The following is a 25242-nucleotide window of genomic DNA, read 5'->3' as shown; positions in this document are numbered from 1 at the left end:
TATCTGCAGGGGATCTGCAGGCAGGTTGAGGAGGGACTGTTCAGAAGGGCCTGTGGGGACAGGCTGAGGGCAGCGGTTTGGAAGTGGAGCAGGGCAGAGTTAGGTTGGACACCAGGAGGAAGCTCTGCACAGCGAGGGTGGGGAGAGACTGGCACAGGCTACCCAGGGAGGTGGTTGAGGCCATCCCTGGAGACATTCAAGCTCAGCCTTGCTGTGTCCCTGTGCAGCCTGCTCTGACTGGAGGTGTCCCTGCTGCCTGCAGGGCTTGGTCAGGAAAGTCCCTTGGAAGATGCCTTCTGACCCAGTTCATTCTGTGTGAAATGAAGCATCTGCTGCTCATTCCAAGAAGGTAGACAGCAGAGGCAGGAATCCCTGCTATTGCAGGTCTAAGTCCATGGAAACAGCACCTTGTTGATTTCTCCATCCTTACCACTTTCTCCTGAGGTCGGGGATGGTGGTGGAGTGGCAGCAGTAACACTGTGTTTGTCCCAGATGCTCTCCAAAATACCTGGCCAAAGAGAGAGGGTTCAGAACAGGCTGCTGAAGGACATCTGAAGCTAGCAAACAGGTTTGGGACTGCAAAACGACTCCAGCAGAACACAGCTTCAGTGCTCTGCCAAGGGACAGGCTGCCCAGGGAGGTACAGCAGAACACAGCTTCAGTGCTCTGCCAAGGGACAGGCTGCCCAGGGAGGTACCCAAGGCCCTATTCCTGGAGATGTTCAAGGTGAGGCTCACCACCCTCTGAGCAACCTATTCCAGTGCAGGATGCCCCTGCTGACTGCAAGGGGCTTGGATTGGATGACCTTTGGAGGGCCCTTCTGTGATTGCCTTTGTTCAGTGAGCCCTGAGAGGTGGCCAAGGGCTTGCCCACACAGCCCTCCCCAAGAGGGGCACACTGCAGCCACACAGCTGCTCCTCCACAGGAAGCTGGGCAGAGCCCCCAAGCTGTGTGCTCAAGCTGCAGGAGCAGCCCTGCCTGCCCCACGCACTGCTCCCCTGCAGGCAGGCCGTGAGAGGCTTCAGCAGCAGAGCAGACTCGTACCTGTGAGGAGCCCCAGCACCGTCTGCACCTGCTCCAGCAGCAGCTTGCGCAGCTCCTCCTTCCTGGCCACGCTCAGGTCCTCCCGCGGGCATGCCAGCTCCTCCGAGGTGGTCTTCAGCATGATCAGGCCCAGAGGAGTGGTCACAGGGGACTGGATGAGCTAGGAGGGAAACAGCAGCAGGAGCTGAGACAAGGCTCTGCTGGGCAAGTGTGGAGATCTCACCTGCAGTGCTGTGTCCAGCTCTGGGTTTTCCAACACAAGAGACATGGACCTGCTGGTGAGGGCCCAGAGGAGGCCATGAAGATGATCAGAGGCTGCAGAACCTCCCTTGTGGAGACAGACTGGAAGAGTTGGGGCTGTTCAGCTGGAGAAAGCTCCAGGGAGACATCAGAGCAGCCTTCCAGGACCTGAAGGGGCTCCAGGAGAGCTGGGGACCTTGGACAAGGAACAACGGTTTTGAGCTGGGAGAGGAGGAAGAAATTGTTTGCAGTGAGGGTGGGGAGAAGGTGTGAGGGAGGTCACAGAATGTGATCGCAGACTCTCTGATCCACAACCTTCCTGGAGGTGTTGGAGACCAGGCTGGGTGAGGACTTGAGCAGTGTGGGCTGGTAGGAAGTGTCCCTCCCCATGACAGGGGTTGGCACTGGATGATCTCTGAGGTCCCTTCCAACCCAAGCCATGCTGTGACTCTGAGGTGCACACTCCACTTCCTGAGCCATTCACCCATGGCACTGCAGCAGCTGTGGGGCCGTGGGAATCCCTGGGTTCCAAGACAGCTTTCACCACATCACTGCACATCCTCTCTGCTCCAGCTTGTTTACCACCAACAGCTTCCTCCTGCCTCCTGCTGACATCACTTCTGAGAAGTGCTTCAGCACTGCTGGTTTCACCACACAAGGAGGCTGTCACTGAAGCCAGGCTCAGCTCAGCAGCCTGCACCTTCAGCTGAGAAGCCCATCAGGGATGCCACACAAAGAGCTGGAGCCGGTGTCCAGGGAGTCATAGAACGGTTTAGGTTGGCAGGGACCTTCAAGATCTTCCAGTTCCAACTTCCTGCCATGGGCAGGAACACCTCCCACCAGGACAGGTTGCTTGAGGCCTCATCCAACCTGGCCTCAAACACCTCCAGTGAGGTTGTGGATCACAGGATCACAACTTCCCTGAGATCCTTGTGACTCACAGCCTCCCTGGGCAACCTGTGCAGTCTCTTACCACCCTCACTGCAAAAAATTTCTCCCTTCACTCTCAATCTCCCCCCTCCCAGCTCAAAGCCACTGTCCTTTGTCCCAGCATTCCCAGCCCTTGTTCAAAGTCCCTCTCCAGCTCTCCTGGAGCCCCTCCAGGTACTGGAAGGTTGCTCTGAGATCTCCCTGGAGCCGTCTCTTCCCCAGCTGAGCAGCCTCAACTCTCTCTGCCTGTCCCCACAGCAGAGGATCTGCAGCCTCTGATCATCTTTGTGGCCTCCTCTGGATCCTCTCCAGCAGCTCCTTGTCTCTCTTGTGTTGGAGACCCCAGAGCTGGACACAGCACTGCAGCTGAGGTCTCATCACTTGCTGCAAATGATCTCAGAAGGAAAAGTCTTGGGAGGACTCATCTTCAACTCTCAAATCCAGTCCCTCTGCTCCTGCTCTGTTTTGATGCCTTGGAGTTCAAGATTATTATTTTAATTCCACTTTCTCAAAGTATTTTGGAAGGTTTCTGCTATGGAAACTAATTCATGGGAAGCTGAATTCACAGGGAGAGGCTGAAAGAAAAACAATGTACCCAGAGAGGGCTTTGCAGTCATTTAAGACTCCAAATGCTGGGAGAAGCAAGCAGGAGCTGAGGGCATGAACTGGAGACAGAAGCAAGCAGGAGCTGAGGGCATGAACTGGAGACAGCAGCAAGCAGGAGCTCAGTGGAGCTGAGGTGAAATGATCTCTGGTGAAAAATCCCCAACACTCACACTCAGAAATACCACTTTGGGAACCACTTCAGGAAGCACCCACAGTCTGAGTCCCTTTTTCAGGTGACAAAAAGCTCCCCACCCTGCACGCTCACCAACTACTCCTAAACACTGCACACTGCAGGTGCAGCTGCTGCTCCTTCGCCCAAGCCCCTGGTGGCACCGGCAACCAACATCACCTGCAGGAAGCTATGGCTGAGCTGCAGCAGGGATTGAAGCAGCAGCTTTGCTTTGCATGGCTTTGTCACTCCTCTGCCAAGGGAGGTGACTAACCAAGGGAAGAGAACAGTGCCTTCCCTGGGTGCCTGCAGAGGCTGCCCACCTGCAGGATGTTGGTGAAGAAGTCGTGGTAGAACATGGGCCAGTCCTGCCGCCCGATGTCCACAATCACTTTGCAGAGCTTGTTCCTGATGAAGTAAGGCAGAGTCTTGTGGTGAGCCAGGAGGAGCTTGGGCAGGCAGCTGCGGATCTCCATCTTGTCTTGACAAGGGACCCCAAGCCACATCTTGTTGATCAGGTTCTGGAAAAGAAGAGACACCTCCCAAATGAGCTCACTGGAGGCACTTCACTGAACTTAAACAGCAAGAGAACACAGGGACAGGCTGGGAGAGCTGGGGCTCTTCAGCCTGCAGAAGAGAAGGCTCCAGGGAGACTTCAGAGCAGCCTTCCAGAGCTTATCCAGCCCAACCCCCTGCACTCAGCAGGGACACCCTCCACCAAAGCAGGTTGCCCACAGCCCTGTCCAGCCTCACCTTGAATACCTCCAGGTATGAGGCCTCAACCACCTCCCTGGGCAACCTGCTGCAGTGTTCCAGCAGCCTCCTGCTGCAGAACTTGTTCCTCACAACCAATCTCAACCTGCTCTGCTCTCACTTCAAATCACTGCCCTGGTCCTGTCCCTGCAGGCTTTTGGGCAGTCCCTCTGCAGCCTGCTTGTAGCCTTCAGGCACTGGAAGGCTGCTCCAAGGCCACCGTGGAGCCTTCTCCAGGTTGAACACCCCCAGCTCCCTTACTGCTCCTCAACTTTTACTACAGTGATGTAGAAGAGATGGCAAAGACTTTAGTCTTCGGTAGCAGCATCTCACCTCTATCTCCAAGTGAGCTTTGAGGTCCCTTCCAACCTAAACCATTCTATGATTCTACTGCTATAGGGATAGGTTGGACTCGATGATCTTGGAGGTCTCTTCCAACCTGGTTGATTCTATGACTTATAGCAGAAGTGCTCCAGGCCCCTGATCATTTTTGTGGCTCTCCTCTGGCCCCTCTCCAGCAGGTCCATGTCCTTCCCACCTAGCATCAACCACCACCACCAGATGTCAGACAACCAAAAGCACTTTGCCTTCCCTCTCAGCACTACTGCTTGCAGCAGCTAGCAGCAGTCAATCAAGCCCATACTGATGCCCAGGAAAAGAGGATAAAAGCAAGAGTACTCCTAAAAGCATGGTGCAGAGAGCTCGAGCAGTCTCTGAAACCAGAGATGGAGATGCCAGGAAATTCCTTCCTCAGTTTGTGCAGCAAGATTCCTGCTCTGCTCCTCGCCTGCCATTAGCAGCCTGGGAGAGAGCAATAAAAGCATCCTGTAAGAGCCTGCAAAGCAGGGCAGGCATCTGCCAATACCCCAGCAGCAGCATCTTACCTCAAACACAGTCAGGCTGTACATCATGACATAGTCATTCCTGGTACTGGACAGGAAGTAGAGGCAGAATCTCCAAGCTCCAATCTGCTGGGCAAAGTTATTTAAAAGTTCCTCTGGAAAAAGAAAAACAAAGAAACAAACAAAAAAGAAATAATAAAGCAAGGGGGAAAAATGAGATTAAAAATCTTCAGCTGTAAACAAATGCAGCCTGAGGTGCACTGAAAGCAGGAGGACTGAGTACAGAGAAACTCAGTCAGGGAATGATTCAAGCAAGGGAGGGCAAGAAAAGCACCAAGCTGACAACTCCAAAGGATTAAAAGCAATTTAATCGTGGGCTGTGATGAAGACAACCTCAGCTGGGACACCTCTGCTGCACTGGAGTGATGGCTGAGTGTTAAATCAAACCAGAGTGCCTGCAGGGTGGGGTGGGAAGGGACCTCTGGAAATCATCCAGTCCAAGCCCCTGCCAAAGCAGGGCACCCACAGCAGCTTGCCCAGCAGCACAGTGCCCAGCTGCTCTTGGAAGCTCTCCACACAAGGACACTCCACAGCCTCTCTGGGCAGCCTGCTCCAGGCCTCCAGCACCCTCACAACAAACAACTTTCTCCTCCTGCTCAGATGGAACCTCCTGGCTGCCACTTTGTGCTCCTTGCGCTGTCCTTGGGCACCACTGACAAGAGCCTGGCCCCAGCCTCTTGCCCCCACAGCTCCTTTAGCTCTTGCTGAGCCTTCACAGAATCACAGAACCTTAGAGGCTGGAAGGGACCTCCAGAGGTTATCCAGTCCAACCCCCCTGCCAAGGAGGATCCCCCAGGGTGGTCTGCACAGGAATGCATCCAGGTGGGTTTGGGAAGTCTCCAGAGAAGGAGATTCCAAAACCTCTCTGGGCAGCCTGCTCCAGGCCTCTGCCACCCTCACAGTGAAGAAGTTTCTCCTCATGTAGAGCTGAAACCTCCTCTGTTCCAGTTTGCAGCTGCTGCTCCTTGGCTTATTGCTGTGCACCACCCAAAGGAGCTTGGCCCCAGCCACTTGCCCCCCACCTCTCAGGTGTTTGTACACATGGATCAGATCTCCTCTCAGCCTTCTCTTCTCCAGACTAAGCAGCCTCAGGGCTCTCAGTCTCTCTCCACAGAGGAGATGCTCAAGTCCCCAAATTATCCTTGTGGCTCTCTGCTGGACTCTCTATGTAAAGGTCTCTTGTCTCTCCTGAACTGGGAAGCCCCAAACTGGACACGGCATTGTAGGTGTGGTCTCAGCAGGGCAGAGCAGAGGGGCAGGAGAACCTCCCTAACCAGACTTTTCCTGATGCCTCCCAGGATGCCATTGGCTCACTTGGCCACAAGGGCACATTGCTGCCCATGCAGAACTTGCTGCCCACCAGCACTCCAAGGGCTTTCTCCACGGACCTGCTTTCCAGCAGGGCAGCTCCAACCTATACTAGTGCCTGCTGTTATTACTAGCCAGGTGGAGGACCCTGCACTTGTCCTTATTGACTTGCTCAGGTCCCCTCTGGGGCTGCTCTTCTGCAGGCTCTCAGCCTGTGCTCCTCCCAGCAGCTTTGCAGCCTCCCCTGGACTCTATTTAGCAGGTCCCTGCCTCTGCTGAACTGGGGAGCCTGGAGCTGGATCCAGGACTCCTGATGTGGCCTCCCTAGTGCAGAGTCAAGAGGGCAGAGAACCTTCCTCTCCCTGCTGGTCCCACTTCTCAGGACACTCCAAGACACCATTGGGCTTCTTGGCCATGAGGGCACACTGATGTCTCATGAAGAACTTCTTGTCCCCCAGCACTCCCAGGTCCTTCTCCTTGGAGCTGCTTCCCAGTAGGTCTCCCCTCACCTGTCCTGCTGCAGGAAGTTGTTCTGCCCAGCTGCAGAACCCTACACTTGCCCTGCTTGAACTTCATGAGGTGCCCTGCAGGCAACTCTGCAGCCTGGGCAGGTGTGGCCAAGTGTCAGCACAGCCTGACAGTGTCAGACACTCAAGATCTTCTGCTGAGCTTTATCATTTCATCCTCACAAGCCAAGTGCTGTGCCAGCAGGTCAGAGTGAAGCCCAGCAGCACTTCAGATCACACTCAGCATACTACAGCACTCATGGTTCAGTGCAGTGGCTCCAAAAATCACTGACCTGCACGTAGAACAGAACATCAGAAATCTCTCCAGATCATCTGGTACAGGTTTGGTCACCTCACTTAAAATGACTATGGAAAAACACATGGCAAAGGGCACATCTGCCAGGGGCTGCTTCAAAGGCTGATCACATTTCAGCCCTCACCCATTAGATGCTTTCCTGCAAAGAGAGCAGAGAGCCAGGAGGTGCTGAGGAGGCTTTTACCCTGTCTGCAGCAGGAGCTAGCCACAAGAGCACTAAAAATAAACCAGCTCAGGGCTGCTGCTTTGCCTCAGCAGGCTGCTGGGAGAACTCTCTCATGCTGACCACTTCTGGCATTGCAGTTAGAGAGGGCAGAGGCCTGAGAATGAAAGCAAAGTACAGCCATCAGCTACGGATGCAGAGATCAGAGTGGCTCAGGCTGGAAAGGACCTCAGAGATGATTATCTCTACAATCCCCTACTGAGGGCCTCACTCAGTCTGGTCTTGAACACCCCCAGGCAGGAGGCAGCCACAGCCTCCCTGGACAGCCTGTGGCAGACTCTCAGCACCTTCACACTGAACAACTTCCTCAGCTCCACACCATTCCCCCTTTCTCTGTCTCCAGACACCCTCAGCAAAAGTCTCTCTGCAGCCTTCCTGCAGGATCCCTTCAGGCACTGGCAGGCAGCTCTCAGGTGCCCCTGGAGCCTTCTCCTCTGCAGGCTGCACACCCCCAGCTCCCTCAGCCTGTGTTCAAAGCAGAGCTGCTGCAGCCCCTGGATCATCTTTGTGGCCTCCTCTGAACTCTCTCCAGCAGCTCTGTGTCCTCCTTCTGCTGTGGACAGCAGCACTGGACACAGAAGGAAATCCAGAAGCAGCCAACGCAGAGCACCTGCATTCCCTGTGCTGGCCTGCAGCAGGTCATGGTTACCAACAACAGACACAATGAAACCTCCCTGGTTACTCCTGCCCTCATTTCACCTCAGCTAGGGCACTCTTCTGCTCTTCTCCTTAATGCTGACCAAAGCTGAACTCCATGCTCAATGTCAAGGCAGAAGGCAGAGGTTTTCCAGAACACACAATTCCACGGGCAAGAAAACACAAGCCTCCTTCTACACTGAGCAGCATCTCCATGATCACAGCAGTAGACATCTAATGACTTAGTAACCCTAATGGAGACCTCCTGGTGGCCTTGCAGTGCTTCAAGGGGCCAGAAGAGAGCTGGGGACAGAGTATGGAACCGGGCCTGTTGTGGCAGGCCAAGGGGGGATGCTTTGACCTGGAAGAGGGAGATTGAGAGTGGAGAGAAGGGAGAAAGGTTTGATAGTGAGGGCGGAGAGAGCCTGTTCCAGGCTGCCCAGCAAGGTAGGAGCTGCCCTGTGGCTGACAGCACTGCAACTCAGGTTGTGTGGGGCTGTGAGCAGCCTGCTGTGGGTGGGGATGTCCCTGCTGACTGCAGGGGGTTGGACTGGATGAGCTTTAAAGATCCCTTCCAAACCAACCCAGGCTGTGAGCCTGTGGCTGTGAGCCTCTAGGACCTGCCACAGGGTCTGCAAAAGCCACTCTAGAAATGTGTTTTTCTCCAGGTTCTAACAGAGGCAGAAGAGGCTGAGGTGCCAGCTCAGGGTCTGCTCCAGCACCTGCAGCTGCTGGATTTTCTCCCTAGGAACAACTGACAGGACAAGAGGAAATGGCCTCAAGCTGCATCAGGGGAGGTTTAGGCCGGACATTAGAAGAAACTTCTTCACTGAAAGGGTTCTCAAAGCCTGGCCCAGGCAGGTGGCTGAATGCCCAGCCCTAGAGGAGCTTCCCAGAGGCAGAGCTGTGGTGGTGAGGGCCATGGCTCAGCCCCAGCCTGGGCAGAGCTGGAGAATGGCTGGAGGAGCTGAAAAGGCTTTGCCAGCCGAAATGATTCTGTGCTTGTGTGACTCAGCAGAACCAAGGCAGCCCAGCCCAGGCCTGTGGGCAGCAGCAGGCAGCAGCCTTGCCCAGTGCCACCAACTCACCTATCTCCCGCTTGCGCTCGTTGGTGGTGCAGTTGTGGAAGAACTCTGTCATCAGACTCTCCAGAGCCCGCAGAGAAGCCTCCTCAGATGCCTGGGAAGAACACTGAAAGGACACTGTTAAAGTCACCTTCTGCTAAGCCTGCCCTTCCCACCAGTCTGCTCTCATTCCTGTGATGGATGACCCCAGACCCACCGAGAGCACAAAGCCCAAGACAGCACCACCTGGAAACGAAACTGCTCCCTGGTGGGAAGGAGCACCTGGGCCAGGATTTCCCTTGTCCTGTCGCTGGACACCCCTGTAAGAAGTCCCTCTCCAGCCTTCTTGTAGCTTCCCTCAGGTGTTGGAAGGCAGCTGATGGTCACAGCTGAGTCTCCCCAAGCTAGGTGCTGAAGTGCAGTGGTGTCAGGTTGGGTGAGGTGAGCCCTGAGCCTGCTGTCCCTCCATTTACCTCTGATCAAGTGTGCCTTGGGCTGGATCTGAGTGGGAGACAGCCCCTGACCTTTTAAGAAGTAGGAGCCATTAACTAATTCCCATTGATTAAGGCAGTGAAGAGCTGCTGCCTCCCTGCACTGCACCTACACAAGGCTCTGGAGAAGCAAAAGCTTTGTACCTTGCTGCTTAAACCAGGACTCACCAAGTTCAGCCTGCAGCCCATGGATAAAGCTTCTGGGTAGGACGAGTGACTCAGACTTTGGTGAACAGCAGAGGAGTGACTTTGGGTGGCAATTCAGGCCCTGCACACCTGCTTCATTGAAGCTACAACACTGAGTTTAGTCTGCAGAGTGCCTGCTCGTTCTAGAAGACATGGAGAAGGCTTCAGGGACACCTAACAGCAGTCTTCCAGTGCCTGAAGGGGCTACAAGCAGGCTGCAGAGGGATTGTGCCCAAAGGCCTGCAGGGACAGGACCAGGGCAAGGGTTTGAAATGAGAGCAGATTGGATGTGAGGAACAAGTTCTGCAACAGGAGGCTGCTGGAACACTACAACAGGTTGCCCAGGGAGGTGGTTGGTTGAGGCCCCATGCCTGGAGACAGTGAGACACAGTGGTGAGGCTCAAAAGGGCTGTGGGCAACCTACTCTAGTGAAGGATGTCCCTGCCGAGTGCAGGGAGTTGGACTGGATGACCTCAGGAGTTCCTTTCCAACCCAACCCATTCCATGATTCCACGGCTGAAGCCCAGCAGCCCTATCCCAAGTCTAACCTCTCCCCCCCAGCATCTCTGCTCTGCAGAGCAGCCGAGGGCAGCTCTGCTCCGGAGCTGCTACTCACCACCCTCTGCAGCCCAACATGTTTTCAGTTCAGACTCCCACTCTTGTTCCAGTCCTCCCTCAGTACCTGCACTGCTGAGACATGTTCCACACTGCACCCAGCACCAGCCCCCGGCCTGCCCCCACCAGAGCTTAAGAGCAAATGGAGATTGCTCCTGCCTGCCAAGCTTCTTTTAAGCCTGCATCTGATCCCCTTCCTACCCATTTCCTACCAGGAGCACTGCAAGACAGCCCAGCACCACTCCACCTTCCACCTGCTGAGGTTCAGATCTTACCACATTTCACCCAGCAAAGCTCCATTGACCAGGGGCACCCACAGCAGCTTGCCCAGCAGCACAGTGCCCAGCTGCCCTTGGAAGCTCTCCACACAAGGACACTCCACAGCCTCTCTGGGCAGCCTGCTCCAGGCCTCCAGCACCCTCACAACAAACAACTTTCTCCTCCTGCTCAGATGCAACCTCTTGGATGCCACTTTGTGCCCATTGCCTCTTGTCCTGGCCCTGGGCACCACTGACAAGAGCCTGGCCTCAGCCTCTTGCCCCCTACAGCTCCTTTAGCTCTTGCTGAGCATTGCTCAGATGCCCTCTGGGGCTGCTCTTCTGCAGGCTCTCAGCCCCAGGGCTCTCAGCCTTTGCTCCTCCCAGAGCTGCTCCAGGCCTCTCAGCAGCTCTGCAGCCTGCCCTGGACTCTCCCCAGCAGTTCTCTGTCTCTCCTCAACTGGGAAACCAGAACTGGACCCAGACTCCAGATGTGGGCCATAATTAATTAGCCCCCCCCTCAGCTGCTGCTCCAGGGCAGGATGCTCCCAAACATCTCTCCCCTCCATAGGTCCCCTTCCTTCTCTGCCCACCATCTCTTGGTGCTCCACTCCTCTTACAAGCAGGACAGGAAAGGCCTATTTTGGGCTAAGGCTTTTGTAAAGCATATACAAAGTCCAGACTCTGTCCTACCTGCTGCCAGGAGCTCCAGCCCCACCCAGGCAATGCTGCCCTGCATCCAGAGTGCTTACTGCTGTGAGAATTCAGGCAGCTCGGTCAAGGCCAACTATGCCTGTCACCCAACTCAGCAGCCCTGAGGATATCCAATCTTTGTGTTCCAGACTGAGGCAAAGAAGCTGTTAAGTAGCTCAGCCTTTGCTTTGTCTGTCCTTACTCTGTCCCCTCCTTCATCCAGTGAGGAATGGAGGTTTCCCTGCCCCTCCTTTTGTTACTAATGGATTTATAAAAACTCTTTCTACTATCCTGAACACTTTTTTATCATCCTCTGCAACCACTTCTCACCCAGCCTGGATCTGTGCTTATCCAACCCCCTGCAGGCAGCAGAGACACCCCCAACCAGAGCAGCTTGCTCAAGGCCACGTCAAGTTCTGACCATGAATGTCTCCAGGGATGAGGCCTTAAGACACCTCCCTGGGCAGCCTGTGCCAGTCTCTCCTCACCCTCACTGTGCAGAACTACCTCCTGGTGATCAACCAAACTCTGCCCTGCTCCAGTTCCAAACCACTGCCCCTCATCCAACCCCCAGAGGCCCAGTTGACAGCCCCTGCCCAGCCTGCCTGCAGCTCCCCAAGGGTTTCTCCACCAGTTTCTAAGTGCTGCACACCAAAGCTCTGTGCTTGCTGTGCAGTGTCAGCAAAGCCCACGCTGAGGTCAGGTTCAAGGGGTTCTGAGCAACCTGCCCTAGCTGGGGATGTCCCTGCTGACTGCAGAAGGGTTGGGCAAGTCCCTTGCAAGCCAGTGCCATTCTGTGTGAGGTGGCTGCTGGCCTGGGTGAAGTCCAGCAGGAGATGCTAGCTCAGAAGGAATCAGCCAGCCACTTGAGCCTGTTAGTCAGAGCTCAGCCTGCCCAAGCAATAAGATCCTTTAGGTATTCCAGAGGTGCCTGGCACTCATGTAGCTGGCAGTGCTTACAGGTAAGCTGATCTCTTCATCCTGTTGCAGAGATCAGATCAGCACTGCTGGCTCCCCCCAGTCTCCCTCACCTAGGGCTGTTCACCCTCTGGCCATTTTTAGCCCTTGGCCGACATTTAAATACAATCCATTGATTCCTGAAGTGTACTTTGTGGCCTTCTGAAGTGATCTGCACAGGCAGAAGGCCTCGGGCAGCTCTGATGCTGGATGTTGGCTTCATCACTGCAGGGAGATGAGTAGCTAAGTGTCTTTGTTCCTCTGCCCACTACCTTGAGCTAGGACTGCAATTCAGGACTTCCACAGGAGGTTTTTTGAGGCTTGAATTGTATAACAGAAAGGAGGTTGCGGAATCCACATCTGGTTAGTGACCTGTCAGAGCTCTGAACGAAGCAAGAAAGCATCTTGGCTGTCTTCTGCAGCCAGGACAGGCCTTGAAATGGCAGCAGGAGCCTGATCTGTGCTCAACATAGAGACTGAGGACTGCTCTGGGTTCATTAAACCACAGCGACAGTGCTGAACTGCAACCAGGAAACAGAGAACAAAGCCTGAGTGCTGGTGATAGCATCAGCAGCCTGCTGCTGGGGAGCACATCTGCTGCCAGGCCTGCTGGAGGCCTCTGTGCAAGCTCCACTGCTGAGGAGGTGCCAGGCAGAGATGTGAGAGCCTGCAGCTCCAGCAGCATTCCACCCCCGGAGGCACCAGAGCCTGCAGCTCCAGCAGCATTCCACCCCCGGAGGCACCAGAGCCTGCAGCTCCAGCAGCATTCCAACCCCGGAGCCAGAGCCTGCAGCTCCAGCAGCATTCCAACCCCGGAGGCACCAGAGCCTGCAGCTCCAGCAGCATTCCAAGCCCGGAGCCACCAGAGCCTGCAGCTCCAGCAGCATTCCACTCCCGGAGCCAGCAGCAGTACTCTGCTGCTGCAGGGCTGTGCCTCCTGGAAGCCTGCAGCACCTTTAGGCAAGGAGGTCTTGGGTGTCAGACAGCTTTGGGGTTTGACACAACTCTGCTTTTGCTGCTAAAAACAATCCTGCACCTCAGCACCAGCTTCACTGCACGGAGGGAGCCAGGGCTGGCCTGGGCTTTGCTGAGGGGTCTGCAGCTCCACAGCTGCAAGGGCTCGTGGTGAGAGCAGGAGAGGGAAAGGATGGAAGCTTGAGAAGGGCAGATTGAGACTGGAGAGGAGGAAGAAATTGCTTGCAGTGAGGGTGAGGAGAGACTGGCACAGGTTGCCCAGGGAGGTGTTGAAGGCCAGGTTGGATTGAGCACCCTGGGCTGGTGGGAGGTGTCCTTGCCTGTGGCAGGGGGTTGGCACTGGATGATCTTTGAGGTCACTTCCAATCCAACCCATTCTGCGATTCTATGAACCCAAATCAGGCTGCTGGAGGTGGCTGCTCTGCCTCTCACAGCTGCACATCCCCACAGCACAGGGGCCCTGGAGTCACAAGGCCAAGGGGAGATGGTTTGAACTCAAAGAGGGAAATTGAGAGTGGAGAGAAGGCAGAAATATTTGGCACTGAGGAGGAGGAAAGCTTGGCCAGGCTGCCCAGAGAAGTGGGAGATGCCCCATGGCTGGCACCACTGCAGGTCAGGTAATTTGGAGCTCTGATGAACCTGCTCCAGATGCAGCTATCCCTGATGAATGCAGGAGGCTGGACCTTGCAATGTCCCTTCAACCCAAAGCAGTCCATGACATCATCCTTGTCGGGACCAGGGGTCTGCCATAGGCCTACACACCACTGGACTTTGGTCAACACCACCAGCAGGGAACAAGAGAAAGCAGCTAGAATTTTGCTGCAGAGCTGCCTTCTGCTCCTTCACCTTTGCCCCATCACAGACTGTTGCTCCTGGTGTGCTGGGGCAGGGGGGGCAGAGGAGTGCCTGGTGCAGCCCTGAGGTTGGGGGAGTGGGCAGAGGCAGCCTTAGCACTGAGCAGCTCCCTCACACTTGTGCAGCAGGCAGAGGTGCTCAGGGATCACAGCTGGGTTTGGTCACTTCCACATTTGGAATCACAGAATCGGTTCTGTTCAGAAAGACTTCTGAGATCATCCAGTCCAACACTGAACTCAGCAGTGCCAGGGTGACACCAGACCATGGCACTCAGCACCACAGCTACACAGCTCTGAAACCCCTCCAGGCACAGGGATTCCAACGCTGCCCTGGGCAGCCTGGACCAGGCCTGGACAACCCTCAAGAGGCAGAAGTTGTTCCTCATGGCCAACCTAAACCTCCCCCTGGGGCACCTCAAGGCCATTTCCTCTTATCCTATCAGCTGTTGCTTGCAAAAAGCAAGCCAAGGCCTTGTAGAAAGTTCAAACCTCTCCTTAAGCAATGGAATTAGGCAATGGTGAGGGGGGAATGGCACAAATCCAACCATCAGGGAGCAGCTCTCTCCACTGTGCCCCTTCCAGACCTTGGCTCAGAACACACTGCACTGGAGAGCAGCTACTGCTGCAGCCAAACAATCAGGAAGAGAAACTTCAGTGCAAGAAGCCAGCCTAAAGGCCACAGAACAGCAGCAGTGGTGCTACTGCCTAGGAAGAGCCTGTGCTGGTGTTACAGTCACAGATCGCATTGGGTTGGAAGGGACCCTCCAAGGGCATCCTGATCAAGGCCTGCAGGCAGTAGGGACACATCCAGACAGAGCAGCCTGCTCAGGAACACAGCAAGGCTGAGCTTGAATGTCTCCAGGGATGGCCTCAACCACCACCCTGGGCAGCCTGGGCCCTCATCCTCACTGTGCAGAGCTTCCTCCTGGTGTTCAACCTAACTCTGCCCTGCTCCACTTCCAAACCATTGCCCTCAGCCTGTCCCCACAGGCCCTTCTGAACAGTCCCTCCCCAGCCTGCCTGCAGGTCCCCTGCAGATACTGAAATGCAGCTCTAAGGTCTGCCTGGAGCCTTCTCTTCTCTGTGCTTAAGAGCCTCACCCCTCCCAGCCTGTCCCCACAGCAGAGGTTCTCAAGCCTCTGGGCACAGAATAATATGCCCAGGTTTAGGCTGGAAGAGATCTCAAAGCTCATCAGGTTCCAACCCCCCACCACTGGCAGGGACACCTCCCACTAGAACAGGTTGCTCAAGGCCTCATCCAACCTGGCCTTGAACACCTTCAGGGAGGGAGCAGCCACAACCTCCCTGGGCAACCTGTGCCAGTGTCTCACCACCCTCACTGTAAAGAACTTCTTCCTAACATCCAGTTTCAATCTCCCCTCTGCCAGTTTAAACCCAGTACTCCTTGTCCTGGCATTACCAGACCTTGTCAATAGTCCCTCCCCAGACTTCCTGTAGCCCCCTTCAGATACTGGAAGGTCACTCCAAGGTCTCCTCAAAGCCTTCTCTTCTCCAGGCTGCAGAGTTCAAACTCTCTCAGCCTGTCCTCACAGCAGAGTTGCTGCAGCCCTCTGAGCATCTTGGTGGCCTCCTCTGGACTCACTCCAACAGTTCCATGTCCTGCTTGTGCTGGGGGCTCCAGAGCTGCACACAGGACTCCAGGTGGGGTCTGAGGAGAGCAGAGCAAAGGAGCAGAATCCCCTCCCTTGCCCTGCTGCCCACACTGCTCTTGCTGCAGCCCAGCACACAGTTGCTGTCTGGGCTGCACTCACACTGCAGGCTCACGTTGAGCTTTTCATCACCCCAGACCCCTAGGTCCTGCTCCTCAGGACCGCTCTCACCCCACCCAGCCTGGAGTTGTGCTTGGGACTACACTCACCCAGGTGCAGGACTTTACACTTGGCCTTCCCAGGCCACCTCTGCAGCCTGCCCAGGTCCCTCTGCATAGATTCCCTGCCCTTTAGCAAGTCAGCTGTGCCACACAGCTTGGTGCCAGCTGCAAACCTGCTGAGGGTGCACTGATTCCTCAGTCTATGTCACTGACAAAGATGTCAAACAGCACTGGTGCCAGCACTGACCCCTGAGGAAGCCACCTGGCATCACCCAGGCACAGCAAAGACTTGAATGATCTCTGGTAGAGAAAAATCAGAGCAGCCCCAGCCCTGCCTCCAGCAGGCTCCATCCTCTGCACTCTGGCATCCTGACAAACCCCAGCCCAGAGGAGCTTGCTGCTTCCCCAACAGAAGGGACTGAAAGGCACCATGACAATGCCTCTCCAGCAGAAATCCATGCTGCCATCAAAGCCCTCATCAATTATTAAACCCAAGTGCTAAAAATACAGACCTGGCTTGCAGAGCCAGTCACAAAAACAAAGCAGAGATGATTTGGAGCACGAGTAGGAAGTGGTGAAAGAAATGGGATTTTGGGAATGATGCAGGCTGGAGAGGGAACAGGGATGATTACAGGCTGGAGTTAAGGAATTCAGGATGTTGCTAGAAGAGCTGAAACACCTCAGGTGTAGTGAAAGCTTCCATGCAGATTGTCAGTGTGGAAGTGAAAAAGAGAGGAATGAACCATGCAGGGGAGGGGGAAACAGGAGGGGGAAGGAGCTGCTTGATGGCAAAAACACCTTCATGAAGTGCAGGTGCTCCTCAGCCCAGCCTGGAGAAGCTGCCCCACTCCATGCCTGACACAGCCAAAAAGCCCAGGGGCTGCCTGAGTAAGCAGCATCTGAACACAGACTCACAGCACTGCTCTAAGGGTTTCATTTTGGCAAACAAGGGATCCATCCAGAAGGATCTTGACAGGCTGGAGAAGCAGGCAAGTGCCAGCTGCATGAGGTCACAGGGCAACATCCTGCAGCTGGGTCAGGCCAACCCCAGGCACCAATCCAGGCTGGGTGCTGAGTGGCTTGAGAGCAGCCCTGGAGAAACAGCCTTGGGGGTGCTGGTTGCTGAGCAGCTCCCAGGAGCCAGCAGTGCCCTCCTGCAGCCCAGCAGGCAGCTGTGTGCTGGCTGCAGTCAGAGCAGTGTGGGCAGAGGGCAAGAGGGGGCATTGTGCCCCTGGACTCTGCTCTGCTGAGACCTCACCTCCAATCCTGCCTCCAGTGCTGCTGTCCCCAGCAGAAGGAGGTCTCAGAGATGCTGCAGTGAGGCCAGAGGAGGCCACAAAGATGATCCCAGGGCTGCAGCAGCTCTGCTGTGAGCACAGGCTGAGGGAGCTGAGGGTGTGCAGCCTGCAGAGGAGAAGGCTCCAGGGGGACCTCAGAGCTGCCTGCCAGTGCCTGAAGGGATCCTGCAGGAAGGCTGCAAAGGACTTCTCCTGAGGGTGTTTGAGTCAGGCCAAGGGGGAATGGGTTGGAGGTGAGGCAGAGCAGGGTTTGAGTGGAGCTGAGGAAGAAGTTGTATAGTGTGAGGATGGTGCTGAGAGTCTGGCACAGGCTGCCCAGGGAGGCTGTGGCTGCCTCCTGCCTGGGGGTATCCAAGGCCAGGCTGGGTGAGGCCCCAGGCAGCCTGGGCTAGTTGGTTATGCTAACAGCTGAGCTGCAGCAGTGACCCCAGCACAGCTCCTTACAGGAAACCACTGACTGATCCAAGAGAATGATCTGGAAGGACACAGCAGCTCCTTCTCCCCGATTTAAGCGGCAACATCTCCCAAAGCACATTAAAATGACAGAGGAGAACAGAAGAAACCCCTCAGGGCTTGTAGGTGCCCACAGGCTGAGCCATCCCTCTATAGCACATGCCAGGTTTTAATGCTTCTCCACTCAAACACCTCACCACCCAGGACTCATCCCCCAGAAGGCTGCCCTCAACTACCAAGAAGAGGCTTTCCAAGGTAGCTGAGAAGCCCTTGAAGCTCTTAGCACCTTTCAGGCCACCTGGATATGGCTCAGCCCAACATTTAGCTAGAGAGGGCTTTGAAATGTGGCAAATGGGTTGTAACTATGGCAGACCCCGAGAGGTTTTCTGGACAGTCACACTGCTTTTCTGCAGAGGACACCTTCCATCGTGAGGGAGGCATCCACAGCTGCCACAGAGACAGCTGTACTGCCACAGGCTCAGCTCTGGGGCCTCTTCCTTCTGAAGGGCACAGGCCTGCTTCAGGGTCACACAGAATCCCAGCAGGGTGGGGTGGGAAGGGAAGGGACTTCTGGAGATCATCCAGCTCAACCCCCTGCCAAAGCAGGGCACCTACAGCAGTTGCCCAGCAGCACAGTGCCCAGCTGCCCTTGGAAGCTCTCCACACAAGGACACTCCACAGCCTCTCTGGGCAGCCTGCTCCAGGCCTCCAGCACCCTCACAACAAACAACTTTCTCCTCCTGCTCAGATGCAACCTCCTGGATGCCACTTTGTGCCCATTGCCTCTTGTCCTGGCCCTGGGCACCACTGACAAGAGTCTAGCCCCAGCCTCTTGCCCTCCACATCTCCTTTAGCTCTTGCTGAGCATTGCTCAGATACCCTCTGGGGCTGCTCTTCTGCAGGCTCTCAGCCCCAGGGCTCTCAGCCTTTGCTCCTCCCAGAGCTGCTCCAGGCCCCTCAGCAGCTTTACAGCCTCCCCTGGACTCTCTCCGGCAGTTCTCTGTCTCTCCTCAACTGGGGAGCCCAGAACTGGGTCAGCATAGGCAGATGCTGCTGCCAAGATTGTCCCAGCAGGCAGAGCTGCCCACCAGCCACACAAGCTCCTGCACTGCTGCAGAACAAGCAACTACATGGAGAGCTCAGCAGCATCCGGCTCCTGTGTCATGATCTAAGAAAACAAGGCCAGTAAAGGGGCAGAGAAAGGTATGACCTGAGTCAAAGGCTAAAACAGGAAGGCAGATATTGGAGCTGAGGCCACAACTTCAGAGCTCCCATTCCATTGTTTGCCTGCCCGGCAGAACAGTCTGGACAGCCTCAGAAGGGAGTGACTCTGGTTCTGAAGGGCCTGAAGGTGATAAAGGAAGCTGCCAGACCTGCAGCAGGGTGAGTATGACCTGCACAGCAGCCGGCAGCAGGCATGGCCAGGGGGGGACACAAGCTCCAGCTCCCTCTTCTCTACAACTTCCCATCAGGCAAAAGCCACCTCCTGGCCATGCTTGAGCACCTCCTGCCTGCCACAGCCCTCAGCCTGCTCAGCATCACCTACAGATGGAGAAGAGGATCCAGAGAAGGGCAACAGAGCTGGGGAAGGGTCCGGAGAACAGGGATGAGGAGGAGCACTTGAGGAAGCTGGCGGTGTGCAGGCTGGAGAAGAGGAGGCTTAGGGCAGAGCTCATTGCTCTCTACAGCTCCCTGAGAGGAATCTGCAGCCTGATGGAGGTTGGGCTCCCAGAGAAGAAGTGACAGGATAAGAGGAATTGGCCTTAAGTTGCCCCAGGGGAGGTTCAGGTTGGCCATGAGGAACAGTTTGTTCTCCTTGAGGGTTGTCCAGGCCTGGCCCAGGCTGCCCAGGGCAGTATTGGATACCCCATCCCTGGAGGGGTTTCAAAGACATGGTGCTGAGAGCCATGGCTCAGTGGTGCCCTGGCACTGCCTGGGTAAGGCTTGGACTCTGATCTCAAAGGTCTCTTCCAGCCTGAAGGATTCTGTGACGGTGTGCAACCAATCTGGCTATAGGTTGTGATCCTCACTGTGAATTTGACCTCACAGGACAAGAGGAAATAGACTTAGGTTGCATCAGGTCAGATTTAGGTTGGACATAAGAAAGTTCTTCACTGGAAGGGTTCTGAAGGCCTGTCTCAGGCTGCCCAGGGAGGTGGCTGAATCCCCATCCCTGGAGGTGTTTTCAGGAGGCAGAGCTGTGGTGCTGAGGGCCATGGCTTAGCCCCAGCCAGGGCAGTTAGAGAAGGGTTGCTCTGGATGAGCTGAAAGGGTTCTGCCAGTGAAAATGATTCCATGATTCCAGTTCAGTGCCTAGGTTGAAGCTGGTTTCTCTGGGTCTAGCAGCTGGCTTGACTGCACAGAAACCTCTGAGCCTGAGGCTCCCAGCACTGCTTCTCTGCAGACATCCCATAAGGGGACCATCCTTGACACCTTCTTCACAGACAGCCACAACCTAGGAGCTGCACCAGGGCTGTTCAGCAGGCACTCAACAAGCATTAGCAGTGAGATCTGACCCAAGCACACAGCAACCACCAGACACAGCACAGTGACCACAGAGCTTGCCGCAGCAAGGCTGCTCTTCATGAAGACCTCAGAAAGCAGAAGAATGATTCAAGCTTCCTGTGAAACCAAATAGCTTTTTAATCACAGCATGGCTCAGGCTGAAAGGGATGTCAGAGTTCATCTACTCCAATCACCTGTCATGGGCACAGACACCTCCCATCAGCCCGGGTTGCTCAGGGCCTCACCCAACCTGGCCTCGAATACCCTCAGGCAGGAGGCAGCCACAGTCTCCCTGGGCAGCCTCTGCCAGACTCTCAGAACACTCACATTGCAGAACTTCTTCCTCAGCTCCACTCTAACCCTGCTCTGCCTCAGCTCCAAACCATTACCCCTTGGCCTGGCTCAGCAGAAGTCTTCTACAGCCTTCCTGCAGGATCCTTTCAGGCACTGGCAGGCAGCTCTGAGGTGCCCCTGGAGCCTTCTCCTCTGCAGGCTGCACACCCCCAGCTCATGCTCACAGCAGAGCTGCTGCAGCCCTGGGATCATCTGTGTGGCCTCCTCTGGCCTCACTCCAGCATCTCCGAGTCCTCCTTCTGATGGGGACAGCAGCACTGGAGGTGAGGTCCCAGCAGAGTTCAGGAGCAGAATCTCCTCTCCTGCCTGGTGATTTCTGAGCCATGAGTGGCATCCACGTGCATTGCACTGGCTCCTGTTCACCACCCCCCTATGGTTTCTAAGCACTTGTTTCTCCTCCCACCTTTGCTGGGGACTCTGACTTCATACTGTGCCCCTTTCAAGTTAAATCAAGTCCCAGTCCTACCTTAGACTGGAGATGAGGAAAAAATTCTTTGCTGTGAGGGTGAGGAGAGACTGGCACAGGTTGCCCAGAGAAGTTGTGGATCACAAAATGTGACCAAAGATCACATTCTGTGATCCACAACCTCCCTGGAGGTGTTCCAGGCCAGGCTGGATGAGGCCTTGAGCATCCTGGGCTGGTGGGAGGTGTCCCTGCCCATGGCAGGGGGTTGGCACTGGATGATCTTGAAGGTCCCTTCCAACCCACTCTGTGACTCTCCCCCATTCCTTACATCCCTCCACATCACCTCACTTCAACTCAAATCTGCTTCCCCCATCCCGTATCTCTGACACAGGACTCAGTCCACTTCTGTTTATTCCCACTGTGCCTAACAGCAATCCCATCTTCAGATTCCTCCAACTGTTTCCAGGAAGGAGGTTACCCCAGCAGCCAGCTAGAAGCTGCAAGGCAATGGGAGCAGAAGGAAAGTCTTGCCCAGCAGTCACATGAAGAGCTCAGACAGCAAACTCTGCAGCAGAGCCCAAAGAGTGCTGCTCAGCTCCCACAGCCAGCCTGCAGCTGGGTTAAACACTGCAACTTGAGAGGGAGAAAGGAAAAGGAGCTGGAACTGAGCAGGTGAAATGTGCAGCTACGTGAAGGTGAGGGAGAAACCAAGAAGTCGTTTTTATCACCTGCAATTCCAAGTGCAGACTCTGGAGCTCAGCACTCTGCAGCCTGCTTCCCCGTGCAGAGCTGCAGCTTGTCTCACACAACTGTTGCACCAAAGCTGACCTTAACAGCAGCATCATTATGCTCTGGAGCATCCACTAGGACTCTGCCTCAGGAACACTACCCTTTGCTCTACAGCCAGCGTTCAGGAAGAACTGTGACCTGTGGCAGACAAGACAGGAGTCCATCCCTCATGCACTCAGTCCCAGCAGCAGGGTGCTACTTGTATTTATCAAGGGCACCATGTCCCACCTCAGCAGGCAGCACCTGGAGCAGCACACCAAACAACGTGAAGATCTGATTATTCCTGTAGGGCTGTGTCCAGACATGGGGATCTCAACACCATTAGGACATGAACCTTCTGGAGAAAGTCCAGAGGAGGCCACAAAGATGATCAGAGACTGCAGACCCTCTGCTGTGGGGACAGGCTGAGAGGGTTGGGGCTGTTGAACACGGAGAAGAAAAAGGTCCAGGCAGACCTTAGAGCTGCATTTCAGTACCTGCAGGGGACCTGCAGGCAGGCTGGGGAGGGACTGTTCAGAAGGGCCTGTGGGGACAGGCTGAGGGCAGTGGTCTGCAACTGGAGCAGGGCAGAGTTAGGCTGAACACCAGGAGGAAGCTCTACACAGTGAGGGTGGGGAGAGACTGGCACAGGCTGCCCAGGGAGGTGGTTGAAGCTATCCCTGGAGACATATGAGGTCACCCTTGCTGCGTCCCTGTGCAGCCTGCTCTGGTTGGAGGTGTCCCTACTGCCTACAGGGGTTTGGACAAGATGACCTTTGAGGGTCCCTTCCAACCGAAAGCAACCTATGACTGTGTGAATTTCAGCTACTGGATGAAGGAATTCACCACTGCAAACCAACATCCCAACTTCCTCAAGAATAAGAGGCCCCAGGCCTCACCTTGTGCTGTGTGAGGCATCTTAAGCTAGAAAGGAGCTGAAAGCTCAACCAGTAACTGCTGTGTGTCCAGTGGGACTGTCCAGGCAACACAGGACAGGAGAAAGACTTCCAAAAGCAAATCCACGGCTGCTGAAGACACCTCTCTTCTTACTGACCAACTGCGAACTACGTTTGTGGCTTCCTTATGCCAACTTCCTAAATCTGGGGTTAAAAGTCTTCCCTGCAGGTAGAACAAGGGAAAAAGAGCAGGTGACTGCCAGTGCTTGGTATGGCGACAGTGAGCAGCATCAGCAGCCCCTGAAGGCAGAAATCCACCTACGAGCCCCGCACGGCAGCTGAGTGTGTCCCCGGCGGATTAAAGATGTCTGCTCCTGCCTCTTATCAAGCGAGGGGAAAAAAGAGAGTGTGCAAATCAAAGCCTGCCAGAGCTCCGCTCCGGGTCTCTCGGCGGGATTGCACCGCTAGAGCTGCTGCTGGAAGGCAGCTCAAGGCCAGAAGCTGCCGCAGAATTCGGCACTGCTGTGCACAAAAAGAAAACCAGGTCACTTCTACAGCATGTTCGAGGCAAGCCCACAGCAGGCACTGCAGAAAGCCTCCGGCTCTCACCGTGCTCTGGCACAAACGCTCCCTGGAAAGACGTCCCGCTTACACACGTTCTTCCCAGAAAGAACTCCCTCCCTCAACACCCGCAGGCCCCTCGGGGCCTCTAGAGCTCGCAGCCCCTGGCCGGGCCGCTGCCCCGCGGCAGCCCGCAGCAGGCCCCAGGCCGCCCGTCCCCGAGCCGGAGGCAGGCCCCGAGAGCTGGCGGGCCCGGGACAGGCCGCAGGCTCCGCGGAAGCGCAGCAGTCGCCGCTCCGGTGGTTACCGCGGCAGCCCCTCTCCCCGCCTGCACTCACCATGGCTGCCGGCGGTCCCGCGGGGCGGCTCTAGGCAGGGCACCGCGCTCCGTTCATCTCATGGCCGCCGGCGGCGGGGCCTCCCCGCCCATTCACCGGCGAAGCCCCCGTCGGACACGGAGCCCCAGGACTACCACTGGCTGCCTCTCCCCTCAGAGAGGGCTGCCGCTGCCTCCCAGCCCCTGGGCCTCCCCCGACAGGCGGGAACGGGGAGCCCCGGGGCAGCGGGAAGGGCTGGTGGAAGACAGGCCCAGGAGGGCGGGACGGGCGCGGTGCCGGCCGGCCGAGGGAAGGAGCCGGACCGGACGGGAAAAAAGCACGGCACGAGGGCTGTCGGTGCGGCCGGGGGTTACGCCAGGCGCATCCTGCCGCGCACCGGGAGGCGGCACTGCCGGCCCCGCCCCGCCCCGCCCTCCCGCCGGAAGGCACCGCCGCGGCCCGCAGCCAATCGCGGCCCAGGCGGCGGCGCTGGCGCATGCGCAGTGTGGGCAGACGCGCCGCCGCCGCCATCTTGGAGAAGGGCGCGGCACAGCCAGGGGTGGGCACTGGGGCGGGGGAAGGTCTCCGCCCGGACCTGCGCTCGGCCTGCCCGGGCGCGCTGCGCGTGCGCAAGGGACGCTTCCCGCCCAGCAGGAAGAGGAAGCGGGGGGCGGGGCACGTCCCTCGGACACGCCCCCGGAGGGCGGGGCTGAGCGGCCAGCCGCTGGGCACGGGCAGGGCTGGCGGGACCCGGCGGGCGGCGGGACTTAGCCTGCGGCGGGTTCTCAGTCTGACCCCGAGTATGGGTCGGTGCCTGAGTCTGCGCTTGGGCCCGGGTTTCTGGGTTTGGGTCTTCACCTGGACCTGACTGAGTCTGAGTTGGTGTCATTGAGCTTGGCCTTGGGTCAGGGTCTGAGTCTGGGTCAGGACCTTGGGCTGTGTGCTGCCTCTTGACCTCCCATTAGTCTGAGCCTAATGCCAAGATGGCAGCTGGCAACGTCTACCATCCCACCCCACCCCACCGCCTGTCCCCATCCATCTTCTTTCGTTGCTCCCACCACAAACTGAGGTGGAATTCCTTCCCGATTCGATGTGCAAATAAGCATCTCGCTGCCCTGCCACCTCGGAAACCTTGAGGCAAGGCTTTAATGGTGCTGCAGAAGGGACAGCAGAGCTGCTCTGAAAGGTGGGGGGAAGCTTTCTGGAGCAAACCCCAAACACTGTCTCTCTGTGAGCTATGGAAATGCAGCAGGGAAAGGCTCTGAGTGCAAGCACCTGTGGAAAGTACAAATCCCAGCACCCCAGCAGGGTGGGGTGGGAAGGGACCTCTGGAGATCATCCAGCTCAACCCCCTGCCAAAGCAGGGCACCTACAGCAGTTGCCCAGCAGCACAGTGCCCAGCTGCCCTTGGAAGCTCTCCACACAGGGACACTCCACAGCCTCTCTGGGCAGCCTGCTCCAGGCCTCCAGCACCCTCACAACAAACAACTTTCTCCTCCTGCTCAGATGCAACCTCCTGGCTGCCACTCTGTGCCCATTGCCCTTTCCCTGGGCACCACTGACAAGAGCCTGGCCCCAGCCTCTTGCCCCCCACAGCTCCTTTAGCTCTTGCTGAGCATTGCTCAGATGCCCTCTGGGGCTGCTCTTCTGCAGGCTCTCAGCCCCAGGGCTCTCAGCCTTTGCTCCTCCCAGAGCTGCTCCAGGCCCCTCAGCAGCTTTGCAGCCTGCCCTGGACTCTCCCCAGCAGTTCTCTGTCTCTCCTCAAATGGGGAACCAGAACTGGACCCAGGCTCCAGATGTGGCCTCCCTGGGCCATAATTAATTAGCCCCCCCCTCAGCTGCTGATCCGGGGCAGGATGCTCCCAAACATCTCTCCCCTCCATGGGTCCCCTTCCTCCTCAGCCCACCATCTCTTGGTGCTCCACTCCTGTTACAAGCAGGACAGGAAAGGCCTATTTTGGGCTAGGGCTTTTCTAAAGGATGCACAGAGTTCAGAGTCTGTCCCTCCCTGCTACCAGGAGTTCCAGCCCCACCCAGGCAATGCAAGAAGCTGCCCTCCTGCACCTCTCAGATCAAAGAATCACAGTCACGAATTGCTCTGGGTTGGAAGGGACCTCCAGAGCTCATC

At 56.4% G+C, this 25242-nt stretch overlaps 1 protein-coding gene across 3 annotated transcripts in view; it reads right to left on the bottom strand.

Moving 5' to 3' along the window:
- The window catches only part of XPO6 (exportin 6), a 50196-nt gene extending 26663 nt beyond the window's left edge, over positions 1–23533 (bottom strand). For 2 of the 3 annotated variants that reach the window (XM_064153242.1, XM_064153243.1), the window contains exons 1-6: positions 23136–23533; positions 8722–8824; positions 4627–4739; positions 3313–3510; positions 1045–1204; positions 431–508 (exon numbers count right to left, since the gene is read on the bottom strand). In XM_064153242.1, coding sequence (XP_064009312.1) covers positions 431–508; positions 1045–1204; positions 3313–3510; positions 4627–4739; positions 8722–8824; positions 23136–23138 — 655 coding nt within the window. In that variant the 5' untranslated portion in view covers positions 23139–23533. Of the gene's footprint in view, positions 1–430; positions 509–1044; positions 1205–3312; positions 3511–4420; positions 4544–4626; positions 4740–8721; positions 8825–23135 lie in introns of those variants that run through there. The other variant, XM_064153244.1, reaches the window with a different exon arrangement.
- Between the last annotated feature and the right edge of the window lie 1709 nt (positions 23534–25242).

This window comes from Pogoniulus pusillus, chromosome 13 (assembly GCF_015220805.1).
Source record: "Pogoniulus pusillus isolate bPogPus1 chromosome 13, bPogPus1.pri, whole genome shotgun sequence".
NCBI lineage: Eukaryota > Metazoa > Chordata > Aves > Piciformes > Lybiidae > Pogoniulus > Pogoniulus pusillus.
The sequence above is the reverse complement of the archived record's forward strand: the minus strand, read 5'-3'. Positions and strand labels throughout refer to the sequence as shown.